The following is a 26,853-nucleotide window of genomic DNA, read 5'->3' as shown; positions in this document are numbered from 1 at the left end:
TTTGAATAAAAAATTAAAAATCTGTATCTGGATACATTATAAACTTCTAAGATTCATGTTTCTAGCTATTGTATATTTAACTTTTGACATTGGTGACATTGCAATGTCTACATGGTGAATTATATTCTAAAACCTATTCAAATAGGATTTTATTTGGGGTTTTTTTTTTACTGTATTTAATTTCATTTTGGATAGCTTCTTTTTAAAAGTATATTTTATTGATTATGCTATTATAGTTGTCCCATTTTTTTCCTCCACTTTATCCCCCTTTGCTTTGCACCCACCCTCCCACCAGCATGCCTCTCCCTTAGTGCATGTCCATGGGTCGTATGTAATGGCTTCTCCATTTCCTGTATTATTCTTAACCTCCCCCTGTGTATTTTGTGCCTACCAATTATGCTTCTTCTTCCCTGTACCTTTTCCCCACTCTTTTCCCTTCCCCCTCCCCACTGGAATTCCTCCATGTGATGTCCATTTTTCTGATGCTGTTCCTGTTCTAGTTGTTTGCTTAGTTTTTGTTTTTATTGTTTTTCTTTTTTTTTTAGGCTCATTTGTTGATAGTTGTGAGTTTGTTGTCATTTTACTATTCATAGTTTTGATATCCTTTTTCTTAGATAAGTCCCTTTAACATTTCATATAATAAGAGCTTGTTGATGATAAACTCCTTTACTTATTTGGGAAACACTTTTATCTGCCCTTCCATTTTAAATGATAGCTTTGCTGGATAGAGTAATCTTGGGTGTAGGTCCTTGCCTTTTATGACTTTAAATACTTCTTTCCAGCCTCTTCCTCCTTCAAGGTTTCTTTTGAGAAATCAGCTGATAGTCTTATGGGAACTCCTTTGTAGGAAACTATCTCCTTTTCTCTTGCAGCTTTTTAAGATTCTTTCCTTATCTTTAATCTTGGGTAATGCAATTATGATGTGCCTTGGTGTGTGCTTCCTTGGGTCCATCTTCTTTGGACTCTCTGAGCTTCCTGGACTTGCATGTCTATTTCCTTGTCCAGATTGGGGAAGTTCTCCTTCATTATTTTTTCAAATAAGTTTCAATTTCTTGCTCTTCCTCTTCTCCTTCTGGCATCCCTATGATTCGGATGTTGGAACATTTAAAGTTGTCTCAGAGGTTCCTCAGCCTCTCCTCATTTTTTTAAATTCTTGTCTCTTCATTCCATTCTGGTTGAATATTTATTTCTTCCTCTTGTTCCAAATCGTTGATTTGAGTCCCGGTTTCCTTCCCTTCACTGTTGGATCCCTGTATGTTTTTCTTTATTTCATTTTGTTAGCCTTCACTTCTTCCTTTATTTTGCATCCATACTCAGCCATTTCTGTGAGCATCCTGATTACCAGTGTTTTGAACTCTGCACCTGAGAAGTTGGCTATCTCTTCATTGCTTAGTTCTTTTCCTGGAGTTTTTATCTGTTCTTTCATTTGGACCATATTTCTTTGTCCCAGCACAGCTGTTACAACGTAAGGGGAGGAGCCTCAGGTATTTGCCAGGGTGGGGCAATCCACTTTGCTGCATTGTGGCACTGTATTTGGGAGTGGGGTCAGAGAGGGAACAATACTACTTGCTTGGCTCTTGCCCCACTTTCAGTCACTTATCTCGCTGTGCCCTTTCAGGTGCTGATTCCTGGGTGGGTGGGCTTGTGTATGTTCTAGGACCCTATGGGTCTCTCCAACAAACTCTCCTGTGAGACAGAGAGTTTCTCCTGCTGCTGCAACTCCCATAGGTTTTTACAACCAGAGGTTATGAGGCTTTCTTTCCCAGCGCTGGAACCCTGGGTTGCATGGTCTGTCTCACTCCCCAGTTGTTCCCACTTATCCGCATGTGAATGTGTGACTGCCTGGTCCCCCAGCCGCCGCCTTGCTATGTGTCCTCTACCCGGCTGCCTGTCTCCGCCCCTCCTACTGGTCTGGATGGATGTTTCTTCTTTAACTCCTTGGTTGTTGGACTTCCATACAGTTCGATTTTATAGCATTTCTGATTGTTTTTTGTTTTTAACTTTGTTGTTATCCTTCTTTTGGTTGTGCAAGGAAGGGAAGTATATCTACCTATGTCTCCATCTTGGCTGGAATCATTTGGGATTGTTTCTAAATATAGTGTCTTCAAATTCATTAATCCTTTTCTTAACAGTTTCTAACCTTCTGTTAATTCTACGTAGTGTATTTTTCATCTCAGACATTTATTTTTTGCATTTCTAGAGGTTCAGTTGGGGTCATTAAAATATCTTCCATGTCTCTCCTTAACATGTGTATGCTTTCCTCTACCTTCTTAAACATATGGTATCTGATTATATTAGCTGTTTTGATGTTCTGTTTGCTTGATTCTGCATCTGTGTCATTTCTACATCAGTTTCTGTTAATTGACTTTTCATTATGGGTTATATTTTTCTGCCTCTTATATGTCTAGTAATTTTTTTATCAGATGCCAGACATAAGTTTTGCTTTGTTGATTGCTAGATATTTTTGTATTTATAAAAATATTCTTGTGATTTGTTCTGGGATTGTTATTTAGAAACAGTTGGAGACTTGCTTTTATTCTAGAGCTAATTTTGACTCATTAGTGAGCGTTTCCAAGTGCTGTACCTAGTGCCCCACTCTGGCTGGTATGAAAATGAATTATTTCTGGCCTGGCTTTGGCGGGGTGGCTCAGTTGGTTGGAGTGTTGTCCTGTACAACATGGGGTTGCAGGTTCAATTCCCAGTTAGAGCACATGCCTGGGTTGTAGGTTCAATCCCTGGTTGGGGTGAGTACAGAAGGCAGCCGTTTGATCTCTCTCTCTCTCTTTCTCTCTCTCTCTTTCTTTCTTCCTCTCTCTCTAAAATAACGGATGTGTTCTCAGGTGAGGACTAAAAAAACCAAAACAACTGTTCCTGGGTGAACTCTGGGGATTGTTCCCCCTGCTCTTTGCAGCGGTTCTTTTCCTTGCCTTGAGTAGTTTCCTCCCACTCATGCATTTGGAATCCTCTGTAGATCTTTGTACAACTCTCTCATCTTCGCGTAACTCTCTCCTTTCCAGTACTCTGCCTTGAGAATTCTAACCTTAGCCTCCCTGAATTCTCAATGCCATCCCCTCAGTTCAGGGAGGTTTCCTGGCTCAGTTCAGGAACTCTCCTCTTTGCATTGCAGCCTGGAAACTCTCGTGGGGCAATCAAAGACTTCACTTCTTTCATTTCTGTTTTCTCAGGGACAAAGTACTGCCTGTTGTCCACTGTCTGAAAACCATTGTTTCAGGTACTGTGTGTGTGTGTTTAGTTGTATAAGACAGGAGGGTGAATTAAATTCCTATTATGCCATCTTGGCCAGGGTACTTATTATATTTTTAAATCTATGAAAACATTAGTTTGTTGAAGAAGGTGGCCCTTTAGGAAACATCCATAGTCCACACATTTGTTACTTTACATGCTTAGGTGTTCAGATCCATATTTCAAGTTACCTATGCTTTGTAAAACTAATCTTTGGGATTTCTTCCAAGGTTCCAATATTGAAAAATCTGTGAAAGACCTCCAGCGCTGCACAGTGTCTCTTGCACGATATCGAGTTATAGTGAAAGAAGAGATGGATGCTTCCATTAAGAAAATGAAACAAGCTTTTGCTGAATTGCAGAGCTGGTAAGTTGCATTTGATATCAGTAGCACAAAAACGATCATTTATAAAGATGGGCAGCTGTTCACCAAGATCTTTAATTCCTGACTGCTAACTACTCTACATAGTGGGAGAGTGAAAAATCCTATAGTAGATTCAGCTTTCTGTTTTGTTCTACTGCTTTTGGCCACAGTGTGGGAATGAGTGGGACAGTGAACTTCTAATGCTGTAGAAATGGGCTTGAGGTTACTACTGTTTGGAAAGGGATAAATAATTTTAGAGTGGATCATGTATTCTTTCTTTAGGGGATCTATAATCAACGACATGATTTTTTTGAATAAAATTATAAAGTAGAAAAGATCTGTCTTTGTTTTCCTACCTTCTTTCATCCTTCCTAGTGCACCCACCCTCGTGGCCGCTTTGTGCTTTATTGCCAGTTGTTTTAATTCTGTGTTTTTCAAACTGCGACCAAAAGATACTTGTATCTTAAATTATATGACTAGATATTCCGTAGGGGAAATATGGTTTGGTAGTTAAAGAGATTTTAAAATACTTTTTTTTTTAAATTTTTTTAATATATTTATTGATTATGCTATTACAGTTGTCCCATTTCCCCCCCCACTCCACTCCATCCTGCCCACCCCCCTCCCTCCCACATTCCCCCCCTATAGTTCATGTCCATAGGTCATACTTATAAGTTCTTTGGCTTCTACATTTCCTACACTATTCTTACCCTCCCCCTGTCTATTTTCCACCTATCATCTATGCTACTTATTCTCTGTACCTTTACCCCCCTCTCCCCCTCCCACTCCCTTATTGACAACCCTCATGTTCTAGTTGTTTGCCTAGTTTGCTCTCGTTTTTGTTTTATGTGTGGCCGTTAATAACTGTGAGTTTGCTGTCATTTTTACTGTTCCTATTTTTGATCTTCTTTTTCTTAGGTAACTCCCTTTAACATTTCATATAATAAGGGCTTGGTGATGATGAACTTCTTTAACTTGACCTTATCTGAGAAGCATTTTATCTTCCCCTCCATTCTAAGTGATAGCTTTGCTGGATACAGTAATCTTGGATGTAGGTCCTTGCATTTAATCTTGGGTAATGTAATTATGATGTGCCTTGGCGTGTTCCTCCTTGGGTCCAGCTTCTTTGGGACTCTCTGAGCTTCCTGGACTTCCTGGAAGTCTATTTCCTTTGCCAGATTAGAGAAGTTCTCCTTCATTATTTGTTCAAATAAGTTTTCAATTTTTTGTTCTTCTTCTTCTCCTTCTGGCACCCCTATAATTCGGATGTTGGAACGTTTCAAGGCGTCCGGAAGGTTCCTAAGCCTCTCCTCATTTTTCCGAATTCTTGTTTCTTCATTCTTTTCTGGTTGGATGTTTGTTTCTTCCTTCTGGTCCACACCATTGATTTGAGTCCCAGTTTCCTTCTCATCACTATTGGTTCCCTGTACATTTTCTTTTGTTTCTCTTAGCATAGGCTTCATTTTTTCATCTGTTTTTCGAATAGATTCAACCAAGTCTGTGAGCATATTGATAACCAGTGCTTTGAACTGTGCATCCGATAGGTTGGCTATCTCTTCGTCGCTTAGTTGTATTTTTTCTGGAGCTTTGAAGTGTTCTGTCATTTGGGCCTTTTTTTTTTTTTTTTTGTCTTGGTGCGTCTGTTACTTTAAGGGGCGGAGCCTTAGGTGTTCACCGGGGCGGGGTAATGCTGGTTGCTGTGCTGTGATGCTGTACGTGGGGGAGGGGCCGAGTGGGAGCAATGGCGCCCACCTCACTCTCCTCCGGATTTCAATCTTTCACTCCGATACCCACAATCAAACTGGGCCACTCTGGTGCTGGTTCCCGAGTAAGTGGGCCTGTGCACACTCTAGGCCCCTATGGGTCTCTCCAACAACCTCTCCTGTGAGGCTGGGAGTCTCTCCTGCTGCTGCCCCAACCCCCACGGGCGTTTTCAATCAGAGGTTTGAGGCTTTATTTCCCCGAGCTGGAGCCCTGGGTTGCGTGGTCTGCTTCGCTCCCCGCTGTTTGTCCAGTTTATCTGTGGGCGAATGTGGGGCCGTGGGGTGCTACCCGCTGCTCTGCCTGCCCCGCTCTCCGCCACTCTGAGTCCGGCCCTCTGGGTTTATCTGTGCGAGAATGTGGGGCCGCAGGGTCTGCTAATGCTCAGACTGCCTGCGCCATTTGTCCCACACTCCGCCAGTCTCGGTCCCGCCACAGCCACGCGAGTCCTCTCCACCCCGGTGCCCGTCTCCACCCCTCCTACCAGTCTGGATGAATGTTTATTTTCTATTTTCTTGGTGTTGGTCCCCCTTGCTGTTCGATTCTCTGTCAGTTCTGGTTGTGCAAGGAGGCGCAGTGTGTCTACCTACGCCGCCATCTTGGTTCTCCTTGAAAATACTTTTAACAAAAATTTTATTACTGGACTTCTAGTGCCTTTAAAATGTTAATGTGCGTTGTGAATCTACAAGAGGGAGCTACATGATGTTCCTCAAATGTCCTTGATTATAGAATAGGGGGAAGAAATATATTCTAATGTTTTTCTAAAATACCAAAGCTGTTTTGATTATTAGATATTAGGTGTTAATTGATGTTTAAACATATGTAACTCCTTTCTGGGATGTATTTGCATTTTAATAAGGGGCTTATTTTAAACCAGAAAAGACTTAAGGAACAAATTAAGTAAAATGATGGGAAGAAAAGCGGCTATTTGATGTTTTTGGGATAGAGGACTGTCTGCTCTGCTTATTTATAAAACTTGCCTGGATCTCTGAAAAATGAGAGGAAGTATTCGTGAATAGAGAGAACCCATACCACCCTCCCTCCCAACCATCTGTTTTCTTGCCTGTCACGTTCTCGTAGGTCATATGCAACTGTGTCTCTGTTCCCAAACTTAGTCTGGTTACTTTATGCCACAGCAGACAAGAGGAGTGTGGGTAGCCTCAGGCCTCATGTTCTCTGGAATTGAAGAGGAGGGAATTAACAAAGATGCAGAATAAACCCTCCAAAAAGTTACTGACCCCTGTGTGTATCATTTGCAGATTGTAGAATGGTCCATTAAACCATTATAACCAAAAAGTAGTTTTAGGATAGATAATTCATGTACTAGTCTACCCATGCTTTGTCCTGAATCCCAAGTTTCCCCTTTCAGGTTTCACTTGTATAGCTAAAAATGTAATGTCATATCTGTAGTATTTTTTTTATAAACATTTTTGCTCTAGTCACATTACCCACTGTCTCAAAAACTTAATGTTCACACTTCCTCTTCTACTTCCCCAGCCTAATATGCTCTTCTATATCCCTGTACTTACCTAACTTCAACTAATTTTTCCAAACTTACCTTAAATTAAGTTCTAACTTGTGGAAAATTTTCTAGGTAACTGATTTCTTCTCTTTTGCACCTCTGTGAGGAAGCATTATGCCCTTTGCCCTGGATTATGATCATATCAGATATTGTTGGCTCCTTTGGAAAAGAATAAAGTGCTAAAAGTAGGTCATCACAATGTTGCCTTGATAAGCCTCTGGTCTCCATGGTTGTTTAGCTTACTCGTTACCTAGCCACAGGATCTGATTTCATTCAGATCGAGCCTGGAGCAGGAAACACAGTTCCGAGAGAGAGAGATTTGTGAGTTCCTGTTGACTTGGAACCTAGCCAGGGGGAGCCTCCTTCAATAAATGACAAATGCAATGGTTTCCTGCCTGGGAACTGTGTATTTAGGATTGATTAGCAGACATGGCAACCAGGTCAATTTAACTTGAGGAAAGAGATTACTTGCCCTTTCCTGCTGGTATAAAACCCTGCTGTCTGGCTGATTGGGTTTTTAAACTACCTTATTTCAGTGCCCCTTGTAGTTGTTAGTTCAAGACATAATTGGCAGGTGAGCTAATTCCGCTTGGCACCAAGCCAGAGCTTGGAGTTACTGTCACTTAGGAAGCATTTTTTGTGTTGGTTGTAGCCAAAAGAACAAGGCACTAGGGGAATTACACTGATAACTGCTTTCACTTTGAGGCCAAATGAAAACTGACATATACCTAGGGGAGGGTAAAATCAGAAGCTTTCTAGTATATAACACTTAAAAATCGGTTCATATTGATGATTCAGTAATAGTCATCCCTGGACCTAAGCTTACTTTTCTTACTAATAAAATTTGTCTGACATTGTGGAGCTATTAGTTGACTTCGGTGTAAGGCTATTGAGGAGCGGGGCGTGGAGTGGAACAGCAGGCTGGAACACAGGCACTGCTCTGGACGGTGGGCATGTGTTGGTGAAAAATACACACAGGATACACACTCAGCCTGCCTTTAAAAAAAAAACCTACTTTATTGAAAGTCAAAAGGTATTTACAAAAGGAGAAAATGGGTAAGAGAAAGGACTGTCAAGAAATTTGAGATTTACAGCACATAAAGTCAATGTAAGTCTGTACTTAAGATTTTGAAGATTTTTCTAGCTGATTTCTCATTGACTTTAGAAGAAATACTTTTACTTGAGCTTCTCTTTTCTTCTTACTTTAAGCTACCAGTAGTCTTACCAAAGACTTTCAGACCCTTACATTTAAAGTTTATATAGAGGTGCTGGGATCATTTTATGAACAAGAGCGCTTTCAAAAATGTCAAAAAAGCATAGAAATAAAGGAATGGGCTGATGTAGTATAAAAAAAAGTACATCTCATTCTATAGTTTTAAATTCTTCTTCAATTTTTTTATGTTTAGGACATTAATACCTTATTTCTACTGGTACTTAGCTCCATGAGTCTTGGTGTTACTTGATTTAATAATTTAACTGTTTAAAATAAATAAATAAAAATTTAACTTTTTAATCATTTCTGGAAATAACTAGTAACATGAAAATTAGTTTACATTTTGCCAAACATATTCAATCATATTATCTATATATGTAGGAATTTTTAATTCTACTTTACTATCAAATGCCTTTTACCATTAAAAGGGATTTGAGTGCTGACTGGTGTGGCTCAGTGGGTTGGGCATTGTTCTGCAAACCAAAGGTCACGGGTTCAGTTCCCACTCACGGCACATGCCTGGGTTGCGGGCCAGGTCCCTGGTTGTGGGTATGGGAGAGGCAACCAGTTGATGTTTCTCTCCCTCATTTTCTCCCTCCCTTCCCCTCTCCCTAAAAATATGTAAAATCTTAAAAGGGGGGGTGGGGATTTGAGTCTTAGATTAAGTGATTTGCCTAACATGGCATCTTAAGTTGCAGACTCAATATTCGAATCTATGATTTCTGACTTCCAGTAACCTTATGATCTTCCTCCCATCCATCATTGATGGCTCGCTTCCCCACTAAAGCTTGGGAAGAGGGCTGGGGATTGTTGGTACATGTCATATATGTTACTTCCTCCTCAGCTTAAAGCTATGTAATAGAGAAACCTCACAGTGGGAGAATTCAGGGACTAAGGAATTTAGTCATTATGGGACAGAGTTGAACAGGGAGGACTGGGGTTTTGACTGAGCCTGTGGAAGCCTTTATAATAATTTTTTAGTTCAAAAATAACACTATAAGAAGGAATACTTCATCCAAATATTCCATTTTTAAAAAAATTTGTAATTCAGAAGATCGTATATTACATTTCTTAAGTCACAACTTGGAGTGACTTGTGATTCAGATATTCTTCAGGTCAGATTTTAGTTATGGGAAAGGTATGAAGATTAAGGGAAAGTTCAGTTGGAGTCAATTAGAAAAGATTTCTTGGAGGAAATGAATCATTATCAAGCTTTGAAAGAAGCAAGGAGTTTACACTGGCAGAAAGAATGGGGATAGAATACTGCATTTAGGAAATATGATACAAGCGAAGGGATAGAAGGGACTTGTAGGGACTGCAGTGTAGCGAGAGTTAAGGGGCAGTATGTACTAGAAGGTTGTGAGGGACAAAGGCAGAGACCAAGGTAGAATGTGAGCATTTGATGAAAGAATCTGAATTCTGTCTTTCTGTTTTTAAAGGTTCCATATTCTCTCTTATTTTTACTATATTTCCCATAATTAGAACAATAGTTTTTTAAAAATAGAAATGAAAGGCATGCAACTCTACCACCTTAACACATAATTTTCTCTGTTCCCTTGGGTCCCTTAGCTATCTGCTTACATAATCTTAATAGTTGTAATCATGCTGAGACTGAAATTTTGTAATGCATTCTTTTCACCTAAAGTTGTCTTAGATTCACATCTGTATAACTGCCTACACTGTGTTATTGTGTGTGTGTGCACGTGTGCTTATTTAAGAATTTCTAGACAATGGATCTGGGCTGTATAATGATTTATCAGAGTTATTATGAAGGCATTTTACTAAATAGATATTCTGAAACTGAGAGATCAAGATTAGTACAATTAGAATAATTTCTGCTGCCATTTTTGAGCTATTAATGTATGTCAGAAGCTTTCATGCAGAATATCTCTCCTGTATATAACAATATCACTTGCAGTATTCAACCCATTTTATAGGTGAGAAGAAAATACGTTGCCCAAAGTCATATTTGGTGTTAAGTGACACTTTTCTATTATACCATGCTTCCTTTTTCTGTGTCTTATCAGGTATCTATTTGCCTGTATTTTCCAATTGCCCAGAGAGAGGATTAAAAAAAATAGATCACAACTTCAAATGAGGATGTCATCAGGAACTCATTATGTGGCTTACCTCTAACCGGTTTTTCTTACCAACTAGAAAGTTAAATAATAAACTCCTTGGTAATCTAGATTGCTGCTGTTTTTTTCCCCCTAAATGTATCATAAAATGTTATTGAGTCATATGGTCTCCAGTATTACTTCAGAATTAAGATGCTTTTGACAACTGGAAAAGAGCAGAAAGAAAGGTTATTCATTGAGGGCCTGTCCCACAAGAAGAGCTTATGCTCATACTTCAACTTCTTAAAAGCTGCTTTAGACTCTTGAAATATGAAATCAGATGCGCACACGTTTTGTGAAAGACTCCTGTCAAAGAGGAACCCGTCAAACTTTTCATAAGATCCAAATTTGATTTTAAGAGGTTAGTTTTTTCAGTTCATTTTACCCCAGTTTTTCAGCTCTCTATGATGACCTGGCTACCTAACTGGCATTTTTTGTTTTTATTTTGAGCCCAGGTGTGTGTGCCATGCTTGAGTAAGGCCAGGGCGGGCAGTGTGGGATTTTACAGAACGCATGAAGCATCATTAACTCTCTGCTAATAAAAACCCCTGACAATGCTCTTTGTTTGCTTGTTTTATTATGTGAAGAGGGAAGTGTCTTCAAAGAAGTGAAGGTGTTCGCATTGACTTTGCTTGGATTTCTGCTTTGGTTGGCCAATGGAATTAGAATAAATAGGTTTTAGGTTTTCAGCAAGTAAAATAAAGTGCAAATGTTTTCTAAGAACATTATTGAGTGGCTTAGAGTATTATCCTATGAAATCATTTGGCTGTGGAATCGCCAGAATTGTGTTTCCATTAAACATTGTTTTCTAATGCAACAACCATAAACAAATGATAGTGAACAGTTTTTTGGTACTGAAGGCAAGAGCTAGCATCAGTAAGCTGCATGTTAAATGTAATAATTAAAGGGCTTAGCTTCGAATGATAGACACAATATATCATAGAGATATGAATGATTATACAGAAACACCTATTCTGAGCAGCTAAATGACACAAAAGCTTTAGAATAAATTTAGCAAATGGTGAAGGTGATAAAAAGTTCTGGTAAGGAGGGAAGGAAATACAGAACATTCAGATATTTACCAGTACTTTTCCTTAGTAATGGTGAGTAATGACTTAAAACCACCTTTCATGATTGAAGAAAAGATGTGGAAATTCTCTATACTCTATAAGGCCTAGGCTTAGTAAGACCTAAGGCCTTTCTAAACAGAGTGCCAGCAATATTTAGCTGAATTACATTAGCCGTTTCAAAATCCAGTATATCAGATGCTTCTTATGGTATCTTTCTATCCAGGAAAGCCTTAAGGGAACAGTTGCAAGCTTAGTAGCCTCACAGATTGGAGTGAGCAAGGAAGCAGAAAGTACGACGGTCTGAATGGCCCTGTCTGATTCTGAGGGGAGCCATTGCTTGCATTTATGGCATCTAAAACCTGTTACCTCAAGGTACAGGTACTTTTGAATCTCTTGGCCACAGCTCCACACTGGGACCATTGTTTAGCTTAGGTATAGGTGGGAAACTTTAGCTTAATTTTCTTCATTGTTAATTGTATTATAGTAAATTATTGTTTTTAATTATAAAAATGCCTCTGCTATTTATTTTTTTATAATTTTTTTAACTTATTTTATTGTTGTCCAAGTATAGTTATCACCATTTCCGTCCCCTCCTCTCCTCTCCCCCACAGCCATCTCCACCTCCCACACCTGATCCCCCCCTCTTGGTTTTGTCCATGTGTCCTTTGTAGATGTTCCTGAAAGCCCTTCCCCCTTGTCCCCCCATTATCCCCTCCCTGCTGTTCACTGTTATGCTTAGCCTACTTTCCACTTTTGAACTCTTTCCACCTTCTCTATTTATTTTGTAATGCACATAGTTCCCCAACTTTTTGTTATGAAAACTTTCAAGAAATAGAAAAGCTGATAGTACAGTGATCAGTGTATTTTCTGTGTGTGTGTTTGTGTGTGTTTTGGTGGAAGCATTTGGAAGTTAGAGACATGACATGTCACCCTTAAATACTAAGTATGAATGATGTAAAAATATGGTTGTTCTGCTATACAACTGTAATATTACATTATGTGATGTACTTTTAATAAGAAAGTTACTGTATGTTTTGTATTGGTCTCAGCCTATTAATAGTGATGCCATCAGCTAGCAATGCCTGGGGGCACTGTGGCAGTCCCCCACATGAGCCGGTGTGGTTGGACTGGCCCTTGTGGTTCTTACAGTTGCAAGGTGCACCTCCACAACAACATCCAGAAACTTCAAAAACACAAGACTTATTATTCACAGGTTCTGGAGGGTAGGGGCACTCCCCGGGCCACACAGCAAGGTTGTGGAGGGGGGAGAGAAAGGACGCCTGGGATTCTTCCTTTATTGGGTTGAAGTGTGGGTGCCTAGGGTTTTACAGGTTCATTCTTTATTGGTGAATTTAAAACGTAAGAGGGCAATTAAAGTGTAGAAGGGAACGCAGGGTCATTCCAGTGGTCAGTTATCTAGGTCACCCAGGGCTTTCTGAAAGGGGACTCCATGTAGGGTGGTGGGGGGCTCCCTGGCTTTTCATCTCATCATGTAGCTGGCAGTGTGTTTTTTTAGAGATAGATGCCTTCAAAATGGACATCTCAGCAATCAAAAGCTTAATGTCAAACATACTACATGTGTTTTAACATTTACTCATTTTTTGTATATTAAAGGCCTGTGAAAGACTGAATGGCAAAACTACAAATATTCATCATGCTTTTCTCCGAGAAAATGCCCTCACAGCTTTAGCTGACCAGTAGATGCCTGTGTCTAATGCTTGGCCGACACTGCAGGGCCTGTCGGTGTATGTCACCAGTAGAAGGCAACCTGAAAATGAAACAGAGTGCTTACTGCTTTTCAGTATTTTTTGGCATAAAAATGCAAACTAATTTTTTAATGGAGTGGTCGTATGGTTGTCCATGCACTGCCCTAAGAATTTCTCATGATTTCTTGTGAAATCAATCAAGCAACAAAGTTTATTTAAATGGATGCTTTTTCTCGGAAAAAAGTGCCGTCACAATGTAAGAGCTCATAATGCCACAAAAAAGTCCGATTGTGACAGTGCAAAATTTATATTTTTCCTTGCTAAAAGTAAGGTCATGTGACAGTCTCCTTTTCATAATTCAGATTGTTACAAATATTAACATAACTACAGAAAGCTTACTTGTTTGCTGAAGCTTTGTAATAAGTAGTTTACAAGTTTACCAGAGATAGATTTGTCATCTGCCTCTTATGGTGACTTAGCAGCAGAAGAGAAGTAACATCCACTCCGGGCCCAGCAGCTCCTGTCTCAGTTGTGCTTTTGTTTTTGCCTTTTAGGTATTACAAATGCCGCTAGAGTTCTTGGAGCAAAATCTTGCCAAGGTTTGGGAAACGCATTCCTAACAAAATATTGCTACTCCACAAAAGTTGTATCTTCTCTGCAGTCTAGTGCTTTTGGATTAACACGCCAACCAAATTTGTCCCCAAGTCTATTTATTAACATTAGACATAACGATTATCAAACCTATGTTCTCTGACACTTCACTATAAAGGATTTACTCCCTGAGGAAATATCCCTGCCTTTACTTTTTTGTGTATCTTACACTGTAGTCTCTGTAGTAACTACTTTGTGCTAACATAACTATAGGTTGAGCTAAACTGAATTGTGTGTATGATTGGTTTTACAGCAAGAAACGAGTAGAATTTTTATTAACCCTGTAATTATATTCCCGTTCAAAAGGAGATATCAGAATGAATTTCAAATTTGAAAAAAAGTTTCATGGCAAAATATTTCATGGTTGCATAGATATTAAAATTTTAGATGTTTTTTCTACCACTAAGCAAAACTGAAAATGGAGAAAAATTATTTGCATCCAGAGGGTGAACACTAGGGCGGCCTACCACCTGGGCTCTTTTGTTAAGGACGTGGAAAAGCTGTACGTGCCGTGTACACTTGCCGTGGAGAAGGTGCTGATTGTCAGTTCAATGTTCTCTTTCTGTGAAAAGCCTACCAGAAAACTTTGATCCTGTATTTTCTGGATTACTAGTAAATATTTACCCAAAACCAAAACAAATTTGACTACCCTTCCTTCTAAAGACGGAAGTGCCGGTAGACTTAGTGCAACTGTGGCAAAATGTTGAAGGTATACAAATTTTAATTGTGGATAAATTTACCATGCTCCAGCTGGAGTACTGCCTGGTAAATCCATTAGAAGCAAAGCTGTCGAACTTTATAGGACAAAATAAAAAATATGTGAGTACATATGTGGGAATAGGTAATTTCCATAAGGACTTTTGCTTTAAGCACAGTTTACCAAGAAATGTGTTTGCTAGTTGCTACTGCCATCTACTGGTCTTCTGTAATATACAGAAATAAAAGTATTAGGCCTGTTTATTAGAATCCTTAAAATGTTCTTTACTGAGGGAAACAGAATTTCGTTGTGGTCCACACAGTGTTTACTTGGTTGTATGCTTTTAGTGAGCAGACTCCCTCAGTCCTTCTACACTATTATGTGTTATTTCTCTGTTTCAAGTTTCTGATCAAACCTTTTTTTTCCTTTGTCATTCCTTCTTAGTTTAATGGATCGAGAGGTGGCATTGCTCGCTGAAATGGACAAAGTGAAAGCCGAAGCAAGTAAGACTCATCTTTAATCAAAGATCTTACCTCTTAGTAGGTACTCTCAACCCCTATAACAAAAGTTCGATATAAATGCCACAACCAGAGTTTATATATTTAGTTAAACAGTCTTGAGCAATTGTACTGCACTGGTATATGAATTTTTTCAGGCAAAACAGCTTTACAAGAGCCTGCTTTTAAAATATTTCCAAATTTGAATATTTTGGATGTAGAGTTCCATGTATAAGAGACTGCGTCTGGGTGTCTGCCACCACAGCATCAACCTAGGAAAATAAAGTCTCCTTCAGGCACCTTTGTTTGGCTTATTTATGTACCTATGTATTTGTCCACTGATGAAAGAATTCCTTCGGCACAGTCAGAAGAGACTTCACCAGGTCGCCTCAGTTTGGTGTATACAGTCATGTCATTACCCGTCCCAGAGCTCTGTTTCCTTCGCTTGTGGGACAGTCTTTACTCAATGTTCGTTAGCATCAGGTAGAGGAAGAGTCAGTGGGCTGAGGGGTTAAGATACCTTGACTAGGGTTCCTTGAAAGCTTACTAAAGTAGATTCTGGAGGAGTAGAGTCTAACCTGGGTAATTTTTGAGGTTTTATATGGAAGAATAAATACCTGTTTTTGGTAATTTCTATAAGTATAGGTCAAAGATGTGCACACAGCTGTATGAAAAGAAGGAAATGTCAACTGCAGCTTATATAGTGGCATTAATTTGGGGCTTTTCAGCAGCAGGTTTGGCTTTCGTGCATTGAATGCCAGATCTGTAATTAAGAAGGTTGTTTCTTTGAACCTGCTCTTAAAATGGTAAGAATGGAAATAGGTCGAGATGATGACTCACAATTAAATCATTTGTGTCTATGGTCATGGACCAGAGGAGGCGACTTTGAAGCACTGAGCTGACTTCAGTTTTGATTCGTTTTAACCTGAAAAGTTCAATACATAGAGATGTTACCTACTTTTTTTCAGAAGTAAGATTTCATTTAAATTGACTGGTATATCCTGAAATTTTTAAATGTGACAGTTTTAGTCCATTCATATACTTATGTGTTCTTTGTATTCTTTTTGAAGATGAAGGTTCAGATAACAAAAATCTGGTAAGAAGACATAGTTCTTACTTTTAACGTATTTCAAATAGAGAGGCTAATATAATTAACCCCCATCACTCTGCTTCAACCAATTATCAATTCATGGCCAATATTATTTTATCAAATTCAGAACTACAGTTTTACTTAACTTCATCAATTTTATATATCTGTGTCTCCCATGCTAAAAATCCTGGTTTTCAATGACACTAATATAATTACTCATTTATCAATATTATCAAGAAGGTGCTGCTTTTTAAGTATACATTATAGTTTTATTAATTTACGTGTTTAGAGTGCTTCACCATTCAGAGTTCTTTTTTTACTCATGTATGATCTTTATATCAACTTTATAAAGTACCGAGAGTTTCTTTTTTTTCCATTTCATAAATGAAGACAAAAGTGTGGCTTGTCTAAAGTCATATATAATTAGGTTCTCTGAGTTAATCTGATATATGTAGAAATCTTTACCGAACACATTTCCTCCATATTAGAATCCTAGAGTGCTGGAGCTGAGAGAAAGTGAATTTGATACAAATAGCAAGTAGGTTTTTATCTTGGGAGGCAGACCAATAGATCATTTGTAGCTCCCGGGCCTTGGTGTTTATATAGGCACGTTCCTGACTTACTGGGACAGGGCGCTGATTAACCTGACGTGGGTATGGGCAACCAGTGGGGGGCATATATGTAGCAATCAGGTTAAGAAAACTTAACTAATGAGGTTCAGCTCTCTGGAATACCTGATGTAGCTCTTTGAAAATTCTAATTTTTATAAAGTAAATTTGGCTAATTTCTCAGTAGTGTAACAGTTAGGAATTGAGTTTGATTACATGTAACAGAGTGGCCTAAATAAATGTGAGTTTATTTTTCTCATGAAATGAAAGGTCCAGAGGTAAGTGATCCAGGGCTAAAGGGCGTCTCCAAAATGACATGAGGGACCCAGGCTTCTCTCTCCTTCTCCAGCCACGCTTAGGGTGTGTTTATGGTCAGAGGCTCCAGTCAAGGAGGGGCAAAGTGTTACATGCTGGCTAAGACTCCTTTAAAGAACTTTCCTGTAGACCTCACCCTGTGAGTTCTGCTTGGATCTCAATGGCCAAACTGTGTTACGTGACTGTCTTAGCTGTAGCAAAGTCAGGAACTGTGGATTTTCACCTAAGCAGGTTGGTGCCCCAAAACATGGAACTTCTGGTAGGACAAAGAGGAGAATGGATAAGCAGTCACCAGCAGTCTTTGCTACAGTCCATCCCCCAATATCGCTCTTTCCTAAAATGAGAATACACTCACCTCCTCCTCAATGGCCTTACCTCCAAAGTCTCATCTAGTCAGTATATTCAGCTGAAAGTCCAGGACGTCTGGGGAATTTCACACCTTTGAACAGGTCTGGATAAGGCACACTGCAGTCGGGGGCCCCATAAACTAAAAGACAAGTTAAATGTTCCCTCTTCCTATATGATGCTGGTAGAGAAAGAAGAAATAATCATAGTAAAAATTCCCACTCAGGAAAACAATGATCAGCCCCAGCTGGTATAGCTCAGTGGATTGAGTGCCAGCCTGCGAACCAAAAGGTCACTGGTTCGATTCCCAGTCTAGGGCACATGCCTCGGTTGCGGACCAGGTCCCCAGTAGGGGGTGTGTGAGAGGCAACCACACATTGATGTTTCCCTCCCTTTCTCCCACCCTTCCCCTCTGTCTAAAAATAAATAAAATCTAAAATACACACACACACACACACACACAAAACCTTTAAAATAACAAAAGCAGTGATCAAATCTTACTGGACAGGAATAGCAGAGTCTCTTCCCTGGTGTGAGAAAAATTTCCTTGGTTCATCTGGCAGCCCCTAGTTCTACTTCCTAGGAGGGATGATTTTGCCCACATCCTCTGTGGCCCCTACTGTCCACTCTGAGACATTTCTTTTAAATTTTTTAAAAATTATTATTGTTTAGCAAGATGGCAGTGTAGTCAGACATGGCTCACCTCTTCACACAACCACATCAAAGTTACAACTAAAATAGAGTAACCATCACTCAGAACTGTCAGAAATCGAGTTGAATGGAGGTCTGACAACTACGGAATTAAAGAAACCACATCAATCCAGACTGGTAGGAGGGGTGCAGATACAGTGCTAGGAATCCCAGCCCCACACCAAGACCCCCAGCCCAGGGTTCCAGTGCCAGGAAGAGAAGTCCCCACAACTTCTGGCTGCAAAAACCAGTGGAGATTGAGTCAGCAGAAGGAACTGCTAGAGCCCCAAGCAGTTCCTCTTAAAGAGCCCACACATGGACTCACCTGCCTACTCAGACTCACTCCCTGAGCTGTAGCACCTGGGTGGCAGCTTGAGGGCATCAGTAGAATGCTGAGAGAGGCAGAAGTGTCAGGCATTGGGCTGAGCAGAGGCCATTGTCCCTTTTCTGAGCCCTCCCCCTGCAAAGCCATGGAGCCCACAGGCTGGTGCCACATCTGAGACTCCATCAACCTGGCTAACACTGTTTGAACTGCCAAGGAGGATCCCAGGAGACTTTGCCCCACCCAATTTAGGGGTCCACCCAAGCTGCTTTTCCATTTGAATGGCTGACCCTGGCTTCTAAATCCTATGAAACAAGCAATGGCTGGCTTCAGTGAGCCCCAGGCCCAGCACTAGCAGCAGCCATCCTAGACTCACAGCTTGGCTCTGCCTGGGAAACTCCAAGCCCAGCACAAGTAGCAGCCATCTCAGTTTGGTGTATAGTTCACATGCGGTGGCCCCAGGCAAAACACAGGTGGGGGCTGACCTTGGCCTGTACCACCCAGGAAAACCCAGAGCCTGTGCACCCAGTGGACAGCTAAAAACTACATCAGAACACCCCCACCCTGCCCTCGCACAGCTGATCCACCATGGAGGACAGAGGTTGGTGGTAAGTCGTCACAGCCAGTCCTTACAGCTGACTAGCCTGGGTAAATCCCTCCCATTGACCTGCCAGCAGCAACCAAGGCTCAACTACAACAGGAGGGTATACTCAGCCCACACAAAGGGGCACCTCGAGTACCCAGCTTTGGTGATAGGGGAGGCTGTGCCACTGGACCCTACAGGATACCTACTACATCAGGACACTGAGTCATAGCAGCTCTACCTAATACACAGAAACAAACACAGGGAGGCTGCCAAAATGAGGAGGCAAAGAAACATGGCTCAAATGAAAGAACAGATCAAAACTCCAGAAAAAGAACTAGACGAGATGGAGATAAGCAATCTAGCAGATGCACAGTTCAAAACACTGGTTATAAGGATGCTGAAGGAACTTAGTGAGGACGTCAACAGCATAAAAAAGATCCAGTCAGAAATGAAGGATACACTAATTGAAATGAAGAACAATTTACAGGGAAACAACAGTAGAGTGGATGAAACTGAGAATCAAATGAATGATTTGGAACATAAGGAAGCAAAAAGCAGCCAATCAGAAGAACATGAAGAAAAAAGGAATTAAAAAAAAAAATGAGGGTAGTATAAGCAGCCTCTGGGACAACTTCAAGAGGTGGCCAACATTTGCATCATAAGGATGCCAGAAGGCAAAGAGAAAGAGCAAGATATTTGAAATCTAGTTGAAAAAATAGTGAAAGAAAACTTCCTAATTTGGTGAAGGAGATAGACATGCAAGTCCAGGAAGCACAGAGAGTCCCAAACCAGATGGATGCAAAGAGGCCCACTCCAAGATACATCATAATTAAAATGCCAAAGGTTAAAGAGAAAGAATCTTTTTTAAAAAAAGATTTTATTTATTTTTAGACAGAGGGGAGAAGGAGGGAGAAAGGGAGAGAAACATCGATGTATGAGAGATACATCTATCAGTTGCCTCTTGTATGCCGTCCACTGGGGACCCGAGCTGCAACCCAGGCATGTGCCCTGACTGGGAGTTACACCAGCAACCCTTTGGTTCACAGGCCAGCATCAATCCACTGAGCCACACCAGCCAGGGCAGAAGATGCTTCTTAACAGACTGTGAACGACCTAAATATTCATCATTAGGGAGCTTGGTAAATAATTGTGGTATATCCATATAGTAGAATACTAAGTGGCTGTTAAACAGTGAGGGAGAGCCAATGTATTAATAAGGATTGGACTTCAAGATATATTAAGTAAAAATCGCTAAAGTAAAGGAGGGACCATGCATATGATACACACCCATGTGTGAGGAGAGGGGAAGGGAGAGAAGTATATATTATGTATGCATAGAATGTATTTGGAAGTATGCTTAAGAAATTAATAGTGGTTTCCTCTGGGGAGGGGACCACAAAGTCAGAAGTAGGAGGGGCACTTTTACTCAATTCATGTTCATTCTAGGTAATTATTTTTTTACTACTGTGCATGTTTTGTTTTAATTTATGTGCTTCTTGATTAAAAAAATTATTTGCCTAGGAAGAGGAAAAAGAGGAATGACAAATGATTTATGCATCTTTATGGTCTCATAAAGTGTTTACCTCTAACTGCCTTCAGAGTCCCTCAGGAAGGTAGAAGCCAGACCTTTGGTGTTTCCATTTTCTGGGTGGCTGGGCAGCTAAGCCTTTGGCTGTCCCATACATACTGTAAGGCCTGTACTTCCAGTTCTTCTTTATTCTGTTGAGCAGATCACAAAGAGTTTTACTACTTTTTCCCTACAGTGGAAATTCTGCTCAGCCGACAAAAGAAAGCTGAACTTCTAAAGAAGATGACTGATGTGTCTGTTCGAATGTCAGAGGAGCAGTTGGTTGAGCTCAGAGCTGATATCAAGGTAAAATTTCCCTTCCTTTCTGCCTTTCTTCTTGTCCTTGGGGACTAAGTAGCATATCTCCATAATTCATAGCCATAGCTAACATATTGAACTCCTGATCTTCCTTTCAAAACCTGGCCCTCCTCCAGCTTCCCTTTCCCTGTAAGTGGTACCATCGTCTATCCAGTTGTCCAAGCTGGAAACCTTAGGAAATGTCCCCTCTCCTACATGAAATCTATCAGCAGGCCTTGTCCACTTGAATTCCTTCTGAATCTCCCATTTGACCTTTTCACCATCATCACGTTCTTGATCCAGTAACTGTTCTCTCTCGCGTGGACTTCTCTAATAGCCCCTTGAGTGATTGCAGCCATCCTCCTTGTCACTGCCCCACCCTCTCATCCCTCCCTGCTTTCAGAATAAAGACTATAATCCTTAGCGTGGGCCTAGGGCTCTGCATGGTCTGGCTGTGCCACCATCCTCATTTCATACCGCGCCCCCTTTGTTCTCAGCTCCAGCCATGCTAACTTTTCCTTTCCACAGACACGTCCTGTTCCCTCCTGCTAGAGGGCTGCCAGCGTGTTCTACCTATCCAAAATACTCGTCCCTCCCTGCCACTCCCAGCACACAGTCACTCGTGACCTACTCATCCTTCCTGATTTTCCTGTCATACCCCTTATTTTGTGCCTTCATAGTGCAGCTATATTCCATATGCATTTGATTAACCTGTCATTCCCAATCGATTGTGAACTTTTCATAGCAGGAACTGCTGTCTCTCCAGTGCCTAGCTTAGTACCCTGGCACATAATAGGTATTCAGTAAGTATTTTAAAAGTTGGCCGGTCAATTCTGATTTTACAGAGAAAAATGAACAATTTGAGATGTTGGTTTTAATCTATTTATAATGGTTCCTTGTGTTTAACACTCACATTTTATTTTATTTTTTAACTTTATTTTTCAGTTATAGTTGACATTCAGTATTTTTTTACATTAATTTCAGGTGTACAGTGTAGTGGTGGGCAGTCATATAATTCGCAAAGTGATTCCCCGATATTTCAAGCACCCACGTAGCACCATGCATAGTCGCTACAGTGTTATTGACTATACTCCCTACACTGCACTTTACATCCTCGTGACTATTTTGTGACTGCCAATTTATACTTCTCACTCCCTTCTTTTCCACTGAGCCCCCCAACCCCTCTCCCCTCTGACAACCATCAGTTTGTTCTCTGGGTCTGTGAGTCTTTCTGTTGTGTTCGTTCATTTATTCTGTTCTTTAGATTCTGCACATAAATGAAGTCATATGGTGTTTGTCTTTCTCTGTCTGACTTACTTCACTTAATATAATACCCTCTGGGTCCATCCATGCTGTCACTAATGGCAAGATTTCATTCTTTTTACGGCCAAGTAATATTCCATTGTATATATGTACCACAACTTCTTTATCCAGTCGTCTATTGATGGGCGTATGGATTGCTTTCACGTCTTGGCTATTGTAAATAACGCTGCAGTGAACATGGGGATGCAGATATCTATTCAAATTAGTGTTTTGAGTTACTTTGGATATATACCCAGAAGTAGAATTGCTGGGTCATAAGGCAGTTCCATTTTTAATTTTTTGAGGAACCCCCATACTGTTTTTCTGTAGTGGCTGCTCTAATCTCCATTCCTACCAGCATTGCACGAGGGTTCCCTTTCTCCACATCTTTGGCCAGCAGTTGTTTGTTGATTTATTGACGATAGCCATTCTGACAGGTATGAAGTGATATCTCACTGTGGTTTTAATTTACATTCTCTGATAATTAATGACATTGAGCATCTTTTCATAGGTCTATTGGCCATCTGTATGTCCTTTTTGGAGAAGTGCCTTTTCAGTTCCTCTGCCCATTTTTTAATTGAATTGTTTGGTTTTTGGGTATTTAGTTGTCTGAGTTCTTTGTAAGTTTTGGAAATTAACCCCTTATCAGATGTATCATTGGAGAAAATATTTTCCCATTCAGTGGGTTGTCTTTTCATTTTGTTGATGGTTTCCTTTGCTGTGCAAAACCTTTTTAGTTTGAAGTAGTTCCATTTGTTTATTTTTCTTTTGTTTCCCTTGCCCAAGATGATATGTCAAAAAATACTGCTATAAGAAATGGCAGCAAGTTGACTGCCTATGTTTTCTTCTAGGATTTGTATGGTTTTGAGTCTTACATTTAAGTCTTTAACCCATTTGGGTTTATTCTTATTTATGATGTAAGAAGGTGGTCTACTTTCATTCATTTGCATGTACGATTCCAATTTTTCCAACACCATTTATTGAAGATTAGCCGTATCCCATTGTATGTTCTTGCCTCCTTTGTCAGATGTTAATTGACCACAGAGGTGTGGGTTTGTCTCTTGGCTTTCTCTTCTGTTCCATTGGCCTCTGTGTCTTATTTGATGCCAGTACCGTGCTGTTTTGATTACTGTAGATAGCCTTGTAGTATAGTTTGATACTAGGTAGTGTGATACCTCCAGCTTTGTTTTTCTTTTTCAAGATTGCTGTGGCTATTTGGGGTCTGTTGTGGATCCATATAAATTTTTGAATTATTTGTTTTAGTTCTATAAAATGCCATTGATATTTTGATGGGGATTGTTTTGAATCTGTAGATTGCTTTGGTAGTATGGACATTTTAATGATGTTAATTCTTCTTACCCACGAACACGGTGTATGCTCCTAGTTATAAGGTGGGGCAAAAATAGGTTTGCAGCTGTAAATAGGCAAAACAGAGTTTATTCTTATTTATTTATTATTGTATTATTTTCCATACAAACAACTGTAAACCTACTTTTGCCCCATCCTGCGTTTGCATTTTTTTCATTTTCTTTCTAAAGTGTCTTATAATTTTCTAAGTACAGGTTTTTTATCTCCTTGGTTAAATTTGTTCCTAGGTATTTTTTTATGCAGTTATAAGTGGGATTGTTTTCTTAGTTTTCCTTTGCAACTAATTTCAGAATATTTATTTTGTACCTGGTACTTTACTGAATTCATTTATCAGTTCTAGTAGTTTTTTTTTTTTGTGTGGAATCTTTAGGGTTCTCTAATACTCACACATTTCAAATTCTTAGCTAAAGAACAGTGTTTCTGAGACCAAGCATGGGAACCCAAGAGAGGTTGGGGTATTCATGGGTAGTTGTAGATACTGGTGTTCTAAGTAATTGTTTATAAACCATGAGCTGTCGGAGCAAGGGGAGTTGGCATTGCCTACCCCTGCACCCTAATTTCTATTCTTTCTGAATACTTGAGATGTATTGCCATATTTAACAAGAGTCCTTGCTGCAGAAACGATACGGCAGCCTTTGTAAAAAGGAAACATAGCTGGAAGATCACCTAAGCTTACAGGTGTCCTTGTCGTCGTTCTGACCCAGTGCTTCATACAAGCCCTCGGTCATGGTGGTGGTCTCCCTACTTCCCTTCGACTCTGTTGGGGTGAAATAGCCAAACAATGCAAATTTTAAGTTACCATTTTCTGATGAACTATTACATAACATTTTTAAAGATTTTATTTAATTTTAGAGAGAGGGGAAGGGAGGGAGAAAGAGATGGAGAGAAGCAAGGATGGTTGCCTCTCACACGTGCCTAGCCAGAGACTGGGCCCACAACCTGGGCGTGTGCCCTAACCGGGAATCAAACCAGCAGCCTTTGGCTTTGCTGACAACACTCAACAAACTGAGCCACACTGCTCGGCGCCATATTGCTAAATTTTTTAGAAAGTCTTCACATTGATGCAAGTCAGCCTCATTCAACTATCTGGGAGAAGTTGGAAACCCCTTTGGAATTAGATGGGAATTCTGGCTCTCACACGCTTCATCTGTTCTCCTTCCCACGTGGTTGAAAAGCTGCTAGAAATATTTCTGCAGGCTGACTAAGGATCTGTTTCTCTCCACATTTGCACTGTACTGAAGTGGGTGCTATGCAATTTAAATGTCTTATTTCCAGATCATTTTATTTCCATCATTCCTGTTATGTTTTTGGCTCAACAAACTCTAGAATTTGCCTCAGACTTAATCTCAGACTGATATTGTGTTTCTAAAGGCTTTGCCACAGAGGCTCAGTGCTTTCCTAGGCCGCAGTGTCCTCTGACACTTTAAGGCTTCACAGGCCAGAGGTAATTTTTATTTCTTCTTTCCCTTTCGGTGCTTCTCAAGGGTTCTGTCGCATTCACTCCTGCCCCTTGAAGACCCAAAGTGGAGTCAGACCGCCGCCAGTCAGAGGGCAGCTCTGGGGGGTCAGCTCCTCTTCTGAATTATGTCTAGGAGAGTTACAGCTTTTCCTTTTCCTCTCCTCATCTGAAAACATAGATTCCAGGCTACCTTAGAAATTGTTTCTTGAAATAGATTCCCCAAAGTACTTTATTTCTAACGTGTATTTAGTCCCACAATTTCTATAGTACAGTTTTTGACCTAAGGGGTTGGTTACTTCTCAGCTCAGTTTGCTTAAAAGGATTAAATTATTTACAGCATAAACTTCTTATTTTAAAGTTGACTTTTCACATGAATGATTTTCCATCTCAAGAAGTTGTTTCTGTTTCAAGGACCAAAAAATCCTGCTTTATAAAGAGGTGAGGTGGGTTTCCTAAGGAAGTTTCCATCTATTTAAATGTTGTAACTTACCAGCGTTTTTGCTGCTGCCTCTGCTTCTGTACAAAATGGAACAATGTAGAGAGTAGCTAACAGTGGAAAGATGGCCTTCTACTGTAAATTCTTTCTCCTTTCTCTACAGTTTCTCTTGATTATACTTAATTGGCTTTGACCATCAGAGTGTTTTTATAAAGCTCCCAAATATCTTTGGGCCCTGAAGAAAGTGACTGAATTTTGTCAGTCACTCAGTATGGGTAATGTTGTGGCCATTGAGCAAACTTTGAAGCAGTGAAAAGAATTCAGTTGAAAGTAATTGTTTCATCCTTACTTAGCAAGCTGTGGATTCCATGTATACTGTTTGTCTCACCTGGGGGCTATTCTTTGCCCTTTCTCCAGCACTTTGTTAGCGAACGTAAATATGACGAGGATCTGGGACGAGTAGCCCGCTTCACCTGTGACGTAGAGACCCTAAAGAAGAACATCGATTCATTCGGACAAGGTGAGAGAGTGAGAGATTCGGGGCACTGGAGATGGCGCTGAGAAGACCACACTCTACTAATCAGAGACTCTGGAGCGGGTTGGCTTCTCCGCTGATTCTTTAGTGCCTCTTACATTTTTGTTTCTTTGCTTGTTTTTATGAAAAGTAGCTCTGAGATCTTTAAGAAGTCAGTGGATGCAATTGCTTTGAGCCCTGAGGATGGGCTCCCTTAATGTGCAATAAGATGTTTTTCAGCCATGCATTCTCTGCTGCGCTGAGAGGTATATGAAATATAGTGTAAACAGCATGGAGCTCTGGAGACAGACCAAGTTTGAGTCCTGCCTCCACACTGACCTTTGGGAACCTCATTTTACTCCTCTCCAAAATAGAGATAACAGTGCCTGCATTGCCTGGCACATAATAGGTACTAAAGTAATACCTTCAGAGGGGGTGGTGCCTCTAAGTTGAGAGTTTCTGTGACACCAACCCTGAGCTCAGCAACTTCGTTCTTCCCGTCTCAGTATGAAAGTGAAATGTGGGATCCGGAGCAGTGGTTGTGAACTCAACGTCAGTCCAGGCTTAGTGCCAAGAAAAAATCTAGTGGGCAGCATTAAACCGTTGAATTCGGACAATATTCTAGTTGGAAATGTTAATATTTTTCAGCTTGATTGGTATTTTGAATTTGAGATTATTTTTGTGAAAGAACCTTGGGAAGATACATGTTTGTTGTAAACTAGTAATGTTCATATTAACTAATCTTAATTTTTTTTTATATTGTGCATCATTCAAATTTTTTAAAAAAGATTTAGCTCTTCCCCTTTCTCTTTCTTTGCAAAGTCTGTACTTTAGAGCAGGGGTCCCCAACCCCCTGGGCCGTGGACCCTTAGGTGTCTGCAGTCTGTCAGGAACCAGGTGCTGACCTGAGCTCCACCTCCTGTCTCTGCCGTGTCCCCTCCCCGCCCCCCCCCCCCAAGCAGGACATGAGTGTGGGTGAGAGGGTGAGTCTCAGCTCTGCCTGCTCCCCCAACCCACCACCACCTGGAAAAATTGTCTTCTGCCAAACCTGCCCCTGGAGCCGAAAAGGTCAGGCCCGCTGCTTTAGTGTTCCTCACATAGGAAACTAAACATA

At 40.4% G+C, this 26,853-nt stretch overlaps 1 protein-coding gene across 6 annotated transcripts in view; it reads left to right on the top strand.

Moving 5' to 3' along the window:
* Positions 1-26,853, top strand: part of SPATS2 (spermatogenesis associated serine rich 2) — a 111,782-nt gene that overhangs the window by 81,564 nt on the left and 3,365 nt on the right. For all 6 annotated transcript variants that reach the window (XM_053921527.1, XM_024575927.3, XM_045184378.2 and 3 more), the window contains 4 exons: positions 3,474-3,609; positions 14,788-14,846; positions 20,560-20,669; positions 25,643-25,745. In XM_053921527.1, coding sequence (XP_053777502.1) covers positions 3,474-3,609; positions 14,788-14,846; positions 20,560-20,669; positions 25,643-25,745 — 408 coding nt within the window. The remainder of the gene's footprint in view (positions 1-3,473; positions 3,610-14,787; positions 14,847-20,559; positions 20,670-25,642; positions 25,746-26,853) is intronic.

The sequence above is a fragment of the Desmodus rotundus genome, chromosome 3, assembly GCF_022682495.2.
Source record: "Desmodus rotundus isolate HL8 chromosome 3, HLdesRot8A.1, whole genome shotgun sequence".
Classification (NCBI taxonomy): Eukaryota; Metazoa; Chordata; class Mammalia; order Chiroptera; family Phyllostomidae; genus Desmodus; species Desmodus rotundus.
This window is presented reverse-complemented; position numbering and strand designations above follow the sequence as displayed.